Raw genomic sequence first — 9,186 nt, 5'->3', positions numbered from 1 at the left:
AAGGAAAAAAAAATATTCAAACAATTTTATCAGAGACAGCCGCAAAAATGCGTAGCAGTGTGTAGCATGTATTTAATGCAAAAGAGGTGGAAAAAAAATTAAAAACTTTTTTTCATAAGTACCAAAAAAAAAATAAATAAAAATAAAAAATATATCCTGAACGATTAATAAGTACTTAGGGGAGAATGTAGAAAACAGGATACAAGGGAGAATGTAACAAATTTCCGTTGCTATTGGATAATCATGCCGAAATGGATCTCTCGTTTTGTACGTCTTACCTACTCCTCTGTATTTAATTGTCATATTTATAAATATTCATATTTTCAAAGTTATCGTTGAGGTCATCTATTGCTTTCGTTATTTCGTCGATCTCGTCAAAGTTGATGCCATTCGAATCGGCGTTGCTTGCCTCATCGGGGTTGTCTTCCTTTTTGTCCTTTTCGTTTGCTTTTTCCTCAGCTATCGGACTACTGTCTGGGTGCTTCTTCTCTTCAACGCCTTGTTCCTCCTTGCATTGGCCAACTATCCCATCATCCTGGTAACCTTTTTTTGGGATTTCTTCCTCCAAATTTGAAGCATTATTTGGGCTCTCACTATCACATTTGTTCTTGTCGGATGAAATTTTATCTCCGCTACGCGATTCATCATTCACGCTACTCACGGGGGTCAATTGGTTTAGGTGGCTGTACAAGTCATCGTTATTCACTGTGGTACGACTCACTGGGTTGTGCTTTGTGTTCATACTTGTGGCCTCCTTGTTAACTTGGTCCAGCACCATATCAGATGTTCCTCCATGCACATTTTTGATTGACGTATCGCAAACTTCCTTTGTATTTGTTTGTTCATTCGCTCTGTTTGACCCTACATCTGGGGGGTTGCTTTCCGATGGGGTTTTCAAATTGCTCTGTTTTTCAGCAACGCTACTTGCATTCATCTCCACGTTCGCCTCACCACTGTTATTGCCGGATGGGCCAAAATCAAACGTTTCGAATAAATAATCATAGTTAGGTTCATTTGCATTTTCGTTGGTAAGAGGTTCCTCCTTGGTGATGTTCCTCTGCCCGGTAGCCTTCGGCTCATTTTGCTTAATCGCATTTTGGCTAGTTTCTGCAGAATCAATTATATTATCAAAATTGATCCCATTAAAAGGGGGATCGCTATCCCTGGACACGTTGACTTTTTTTTCCCCTTTCTGTGAATTATTTCGACTGGCAAGGTCGTTTATGTCACTAGTTTTTACTACAATACCATTTTGTACATTGCCAGCAGTCGCATTTACGTCATTAGGGAGAGAGTCCCCTGTAAATCCTCCGTTTCGGCTTCTATTTCTCTCGCTCAAGTAAGACTGGTTAGAAATTTCAATTTGTGTCAAATTGAAACTGTCGTTTGTTAGGCCTACTTGGAAATTTTCTTCGTCCGGTTCACTTGTTAATATATGAATATGGGGCGAGGGGGTTGTCTTCCCAGGGATGGGAGCTACTGCCTTTCTCTCATTTTTGTGTAATGGTGAATTGTGTTCATGGGGGGGAAGACCATTGACTGTGTTTGAATGAAGATTTGAATTTTGTCCCTGCCCCTTGGGTAATAAATTATTCCTACCTTTGTCACTATCAAAATTGTTATTTTGCGTTGTTCGCTTGTTGGGTGCGTTACTATCTTGTTGCGCGATATGAACGTGGGGCAGCTGATTCGATGGTTTCAGTGGTGTGGTTTGGGAATTGACGTTAAGGTTAGCCATCCCCGGTTGGAAGTTATTGCTTGAGAGATGAGCAGAATCATTACTAAAGTTCAGTTCGTTGAAAACGCTATATTTGTCCTCCATCTCGTTATCCTTTTTAGGTGCATTTTTTCCATCCGTTTTGATTGATTCTTCACCAAAAAAGGAAAACAGATTTTCACTGTCGTACGATGCACCGTTTTTACTGTTAAATAGGGTGTCTGTCTGTTCGGTCATAAACTTGGCAGAAGTGGCGCTGGTAAAACTTGCAACTGGTTCGTTGAAAAAGGTGTCGTTTTCTTGTTGCGCTTCATTTTTATCTTCCTTCTTTTCGGTGTTCCACGGGTCGTATTTGTTAAAAATAATTTCGTTAATATTTGATTGGTTGAAGGTTTCCTTCTTTTTGTTTTTCTTTTTCTTTCCCTTTTGCTTGCGTTTTTCAGTTTCTTCTTCCGTTGCCTTGTCCCTCAGTGTGGACTTAAATCCATTTCCGCTTCCGTCCCCGTTTTCCCGCTCCTTTTCCCATTTTTCAAAAATGCAAATTTGGTCGTTAATGTACAGAAGCGAATTTAGCGTGACGGAGATATTGACGTTGCCCTTGTAATCGGACAATTTGTTAATACTTTGGAAGACGAGATCTTTGTACTTGGCCACGATGGCAATGCATTTTGATTTTTCCTCATCATTATGCATGTGTTTAATTTCTTTTAAACTTTTCATTATATTGTTAATTTGTGGCAATTTTAGAGGCAAATCGTGGAGTATATTATCGTCCGAGAAAGATGGAGAGGCGTCTGCATTCTTCACGTAAAATTTTTCAGCCTTATTAATAATCGGGAAGGTAATTCCTTTTTCCTTCAGAGATTTATATTCGTTAAAAACAGCAGCAGCTATGTGTTGATGAAGGATAAAAGAATCATGCCATAACTGTAACATGAAGAGGATCTTTCTCTTTATGAAATGTAGTCTTGGATCTGTTGCTACCCCTGGGTGGATGATCGGGACGATGAGAAATTTAGATAACTTGGACTTAACATCTTTCGTAATTGACTTTTTCAAAGTTGTTGTTTTTAGCAGATCACTTATTTTTTTCATAAAACTTTCATCCAAAAATCGAACAAAAAAAAGGCCTAAATTTTTGACACAGAAATTTAGGAACTCTAAAGAAAATAATACTTCCTCCCGGGCCCTGTTTTTTTTAATTTCTTCCCAATGATTTTTATGGTGTAAATTATAATGTTGACCTTTTCTTGCATATAAGTTAAAACGTTATATGCTCTATACACATCTAGGAATATTATGTCGTTTAAGCAATTGATATTTTTATCATTATATTTTAGCATTTCATTCGAATCGATATTTCCATGATTTCGTAGCAGGTTATCAAGACATGTACAATACGTCTCATCATTATTTATATTTCTTAAGTTATTTATTTCACTTGTGTAGTTATTTCCAAATCCTGTGATGTTATAATTTGGGTTTTGAATTTCTTTGTTATTTAAAAAGCTTTCTAAATTTTGGCTATTAACTGTGCTTCTATTTGTTGACCTCGTCATATTTGCCCTACTATTGTTGGCATACTTCCCCTGAGAGGAGTTACTGTATTGATTTGTTCCACTTGTACTGTTTTCCCTTTTCTGCGCTAGGTTATTTTCATAGTTACGGAAAAAGTTAAAGTTGCTTTTATTTCCCGGTATGTTCCTACTATCGGAGGTGAATTTTTGCTGTGGGTTAGCTATATTGCTTAGGTAGCTTATTCCTTTAGCGAGGTTCAGATTTTTAAACTGATTTTCGTAGAAGGTGGTCTCCGTTGAAGCCCCTGGTCTGTCATTGAAGTGGCCTCCTCCACTGGTGCCATGGCCCACGGAGCTGTTTATGTTGTAGTTAATATTACTCAACATATTGTTAAACGATTTCATGCAGTTATTCGATATAGCACTGATGTTCGAGCTGTTGAATATGCCTAAAGATTTCTTTTTCCCCGACTTAGAGTTATCGCTTGATGAGTCCCTCCTCGCGCTTGAACCCATATTTGAGAACGACCCCCATGAGCTTCTGTTCGAATCCCAGTGCTCATTTTTCCCTTTTGTCACACTGCCTCCGTTCCAGTTTCCATTATTTGCCGCGGCTTCATTTGATGGGAAATTCATCCCTCCCTGCACGTTTACTTTGTTCTCTTTCGCATCTTTTCTTTTTCTGATTCCACCGTTATCCATTATCTCTTCGTCTCGCGCATGTAGTTACGGGCGTGCCTCCTGCGTGGAGTTCGTGTGTGAGCACAGTGGTGGGCAAATGGGCCAAGGGGCGCTGGCACGTGCGCACAAAATGGTGCCAAAAATTGCGACAAAAACAACAAGTGCGTTAATCGAGGCACAATTTGTCTGTTCTTTGTAACAAATCAGCAAATACCGCGGGAAGGCATTAATGCAAATGTTTGCCTTAACACGTGAATGACAAAATTAGAGGGGCTTTTTTTCGTCTTCAAAAACTGGCGTTTCAACTTTTTTTTTTCATCAATAATTCAGAAAGTACGTGCCGCGGAAAACGTAAAAATGGGGCTCATTCGAGTGCAATTATTAGGTTGTTACTTTTTTGTACGTTTTTAAAATATATGGTGGGCAATTAGCTAGGTGTTTTTTTATATTTTTTCTTCTCCCCCTGTTTGGGTGTACACTTATTTGGACACTTGGTTGCGAAGGATGGGCTTCATTTCTCTAACGTCTGCAGGCCGCGTCTATTCTCGGTGTACCAAGCGAAACGCATGTCATGTGTAAGCATGTGCGCATTTACAGACGGTGGGTTGCCCGCGTTAGCAACTGTAGCGCCCTCTCGCCACTCCCACTTGTGCGGTGTCCGACGGAAGGCGCGCACCGGGGATCCACACACGTTTATCTGTATATATATAAATCTATATATGTATGTGTGTACATGTAGATGGGCATGAATACAGGTACATAACCGCATATGTACACATAGGCCATCACCGTGAGGTAAAACAAGAAAAAAAAAAACATTCATAGAAATCTCCCAACGGCTATGGACTTAAAAATCTTGGCACAGCGTTAAAAAGGGATATATGTGCACGTGTACAGGCTCCATATGTATGCATTTTTCAAAAAATTCCGTTAGGGCCTACACAAAAAAATGGGGGGGGATCCACACAATGCGTTCATATATGTATATGTATACCTTTCTCGACTTGATGTTAAACTTCTACCTTTTGAAGTTGCGCAAAATGTCGAAGGTTAAAGATGTTAACTTTGTGGAAAGATTTCTCCCCCCCCAAATGGAAACGTTTTCACAGTTTAGCGATACTATGACGCTATGAAGTTGTACAGTTTGCTGCAAGTTGGGTAAGCTATCGAATGAACTGAAAAGGATGAAAAAAACGGATTGAGAGGGGTAAGCATGCCATGTTACATGTATACACGTACATACGTACGTACGTGCTTGCGTGCGATTTTGCGAATAACACGCATAGCATCAAGTTCGCAGTTTCGCAGTTTCGCCATTACGCATGGTACGCATGGCGCGCATGGCACGAATGGTACATATTGTAAATATGTACTAAATGGTGAATTGACTTCTTCCTTTCCTTTTCCTTTCCTTTCCTTCCTTCCATTCTTTTTTTTTTTATTTTTTAAAAAGTTACTTTCCTTCTATTTTCAAAAAAAAAAAAATCTCAAAAATTGCTGGAAAGATTTTTTTTTTTTTCACAATATTATTGCACACATCTAACAGTTTAACAAATTGTGTCAGTGGAATAAAGTATTGCAAAATTGTGCTGGAAGGAAAAAACGAATTTTGAAGCCGCACGAAGAGCGAACATGTGAAAGAGGCAAAAAAAAGAAAAAAAAAAAAAATAAGAAAGTAAGAAAATAAGAAGTAAGAAAATAAGAAAACGAAAAAATGAGAAAATATGAAAAAACTGAGGCATATATTAGCAAAGTGCCATGGCATGTATAGCAAAGTTAGAGGAGCACAACCGAATTGAAAAAAACACCAACGTAAGGCATATGGGATTAGTGTAATAATACGCATTGCTCATAAATTTGGACGCACATGTACATACGTACACATGCATATGTATGGATGGACCCCCTCCCATTCGGCTTCCAATTTATAGCAGGAAAATTCATAATTGCCAATCCGCAGAGAAAAATATATAAGGCGGGTTAGAAGGCACCGTACGTATAAGCGAAGTGGTAACCGTCTGGGAAGGAAAAAAAGGAACAAATGTGCGTAAGGAAATTATAAGAACAAGCCTTTCTCAGCCTCTAGTTTGGCCGAATTCGTCGTTTGTGTGTACAAGAGGAGGATCTATGCTTGTTTTTGCACATTTAAGCATTACGGCGTAGATAACTACCTCGTGGCTGCAGCACATTTGGGACAGTGCTCTGTCTGTAATAGACCCACCTGCGCTTATTTCGTTCCAGCTCAATCTAATTTGTAAGAAGTGGACCCTTATGGCAAGTGACGAAATAGGTCGCTTTTACTTGCGAGGAAGGTGAAATTATGTCTTGCCCATAAGTGGAGAATTTCATTTCAGCTTCCCCTGTTCGATGTGTACATTTGGAAAAAATAAAAAAAGAATCGCGCCTATTTGCGGTTCCCTCCAGGATGTCAACGTGTATATATATGTACGTACATATGCATTCACCTGTGAATGAGCCTCCCTACGCGGCTGTGCGATATGTTCCCTTTTTGTTTTGGAAGAAGCCAAAATGAACCCCGGTGAGACGCAGTGCGCGAAGAGTCACACCAGTAGCAAACAGATACTATATGATGCTATTTCTACTGCTAGTCCTGGCCTTCGCTACTGCTAATGAATCGCATTTAGGCTTAATATTGAAAAGTAAAAACCCGGCGTTTTTGCCTGTACACACGGGATACTCTAAGCGTAAGATGAAAAAGAGAAAGGAAACGTGCGTGGGAACTGCTTGCACGAAGGGAGTTCCCCCTTCTCCTATCCCTCACGTAAGTACATATGCTCACATAGATGTAAATTAATCTCTCGTGCACATTCTCTTACACATTCTTTTGCATTTTTCACTCACCTTAGACAGCAACACGAGAGGAAGAAGCAGGCACCTTGGACGATATTACACAAAAGAGGAGTCAGGAAATAGGAAATTTCGCAATAGGGATATTTTCAAGTTCGGCTCATTTGAGGATGATCAGATAAGCGATGAAGACGATTCGAATGAGTACGAAGAATTTGATGATGAAGATTACGACAATGTGCACGACGATCGGTTAGGTGATGACCATGCAATAAATGAGGAGTCAAAGGAGGATCCAGAACTTGTTCGCTTCGACATTTTGCGTGAAGAAGGGAAGGAAAGGACGGAGGAGGGGGCGCAACTGAATGGGGAAAATAACCCGAATGCAAATGGAGAGAGGGAAGACGAATTGAAAGACGAATTGAAAGACGAGTTGAAAGACGAGTTGAAAGAAGGAGACAATTTAGAGGGAGAGGACTCCCTGTGGATGAAGTCCAGGAGACAAGTTGCGGGAAAACATAGATATAATGTGTACAAGGACGAAGTAACAAAAAAAGATGATAATGAAATAGATCTACAAAAGGCGGATAAAATAGATCGGAAAGAGGGGAAGTTGCCGCCATACATATACGAAGGAGGAAAGGCATACGAAGGAAAAGCAGAGGATTATGAACCAGAAGTATACGATTTTCATACGTATAATAAATATTTCGACGAATTATGTAAGGAGAAAAAGTCAGCAATAGATTCGTATCAGTTGAACAAAAGTCAGCTGGATGAATCATATTTTGATGCCAAAAAAGGGGGACCGAAAACATTTGGTTTCAAATTTAAACAAATTCAGCCTGTAAAATATCATCAAGGAAGAGCATACACGTATTTTTTTATGCATTCCCATGAAGTAGAATTGTCTCCCATTTTTTTGAATGCCTTTAGGAGAGTAGCGATCAAACATTTAAAAGGAGGCAGAGTTACAGCCTTGAGAATCCCAAATATGAAACATGAATTTTATTGTATAGTTGGAGTAAGAGAAAACTTTTTTGATTTAGCTCAGAATTTAAGACATATCACTTTTAAAAATGTACCTGAGCATGCAGATATGGATAATTACATCACAGGGAAGTTTCGGATAAAGGGACCTATGATCGTTGTGGCTGGACATATGCAATTACCAAAAGGAATCGAAATTGTTAACAAAAATCAGTATATCTGTTCCGTGTCCGCTGGAAGCTATCTAGAAATGGATGTAAAAATTGAAAGTATTGAAGAGTATGTCATGCCAGAATATGGAAGCCAATCACGAAATAGAGACATTTGTAAAGACAATTTTATTCATTTTAGCAGTAGTTGCACACCTGTGGAATATTTTGGATTTATGGGACAAAGGAGAGGGATCAATTTGGATACCCTTGGCGAAATTAACATTGTCGAAATGCACACGGATGGTTCTATTACCCCCAAAAGTGCCCTATTAAAAACTATTGATTATATATCTGAAAATTTTCAGTACATGGAAAATGCACTATACAATAATTGCCACACATGTGATGATGGATCTGTTCAGGAAGAATTTAGGAATCCAGAATTTTATATGGACAAAGATAGATATACTGATGTGCCATGGAATAAATATAAAACAACAGCAGAAGAATTGGAGGATACCAAAAAATGGCTTTATAGAAAGGATGTGCATAGGCAATATGACATAGACCCAGAAAGTGCGCAGTCGAAACAGGAAAGAGAAATTTTATGGGAGAAAAAGAAAAAATTTCTGAAAGAAATTGATAAAAGACGAGAACAAATTAAGAAAGGACCATCTGTATCCGAGGGGGAATATATTCCATCTGAAGAAAGACATGACTGCTTGCTCGATTGGCCCGTGGACAAATCTGAGAGAAATATGAACCCCCCCAGATGGGTCATTGAACGGCCTCTCGATAGAAATCCGCACATAGGTCACGAGGAAATTTACGACGAGGGTATATAGCGTGAGTGGGAACAAAAAAAGGGGAAAAAATTTGCGCACACACGGATGGGTAGGGCACAGGGTGTGGCGGTTTTCCTCAAACGGGGGTAAAATTTGTGTAGGCACGTTTGTTTGAAAGGCGGGTAAATTGTGTGTGCATGGGATTGATTTCCCGAGCGTTCGTTTTGTTTAGCCGGTTTGCTTTGCCCGCTTGCTTAGCCGGTTTGTTTTGCCCGCTTGCTTAGCCCGTTTGCTTAGCCCGTTTTGTTGCCCCATTTATCGCTTCATCTTTCCTTTCTTCCTTATTTTCCAAATCAAACGCGCGGGAGTTGCGAAGAGGGACACAGCACTGTCTCGCAATTCCCAAGCGGGGTTGCCTTTTTGGTCAATTGAACACATGAGCCAACTTGCGTGGGCAAGATCCAGCGAGTGTGTGCCTAAGTGAATAAGCTTTATATGTGGCATTATTCTCCGAAAAGGAAGAAAGTTAAAATTAT

General features: G+C 39.5%; 2 protein-coding genes across 2 annotated transcripts; one reads left to right on the top strand and one right to left on the bottom strand.

Annotated features, from left to right (window-relative positions):
- Positions 1–292: 292 nt before the first annotated feature.
- On the bottom strand, positions 293–3,936 carry PCYB_141720 (hypothetical protein; the record flags this gene model as incomplete). Its single annotated transcript, XM_004224643.1, has 2 exons — positions 293–2,816; positions 2,894–3,936. The coding sequence occupies 2 exons, from the start codon at positions 3,934–3,936 to the stop codon at positions 293–295; spliced, it is 3,567 nt and encodes a 1,188-aa protein (XP_004224691.1).
- A 2,566-nt stretch (positions 3,937–6,502) lies between these two features.
- On the top strand, positions 6,503–8,710 carry PCYB_141710 (DNA-directed RNA polymerase alpha chain; the record flags this gene model as incomplete). The annotated part of the gene is made up of 2 exons (XM_004224642.1): positions 6,503–6,620; positions 6,783–8,710. The coding sequence occupies 2 exons, from the start codon at positions 6,503–6,505 to the stop codon at positions 8,708–8,710; spliced, it is 2,046 nt and encodes a 681-aa protein (XP_004224690.1).
- Between the last annotated feature and the right edge of the window lie 476 nt (positions 8,711–9,186).

The sequence above is a fragment of the Plasmodium cynomolgi genome, chromosome 14, assembly GCF_000321355.1.
Source record: "Plasmodium cynomolgi strain B DNA, chromosome 14, whole genome shotgun sequence".
NCBI classification, from domain to species: domain Eukaryota; phylum Apicomplexa; class Aconoidasida; order Haemosporida; family Plasmodiidae; genus Plasmodium; species Plasmodium cynomolgi.
The sequence above is the reverse complement of the archived record's forward strand: the minus strand, read 5'-3'. Positions and strand labels throughout refer to the sequence as shown.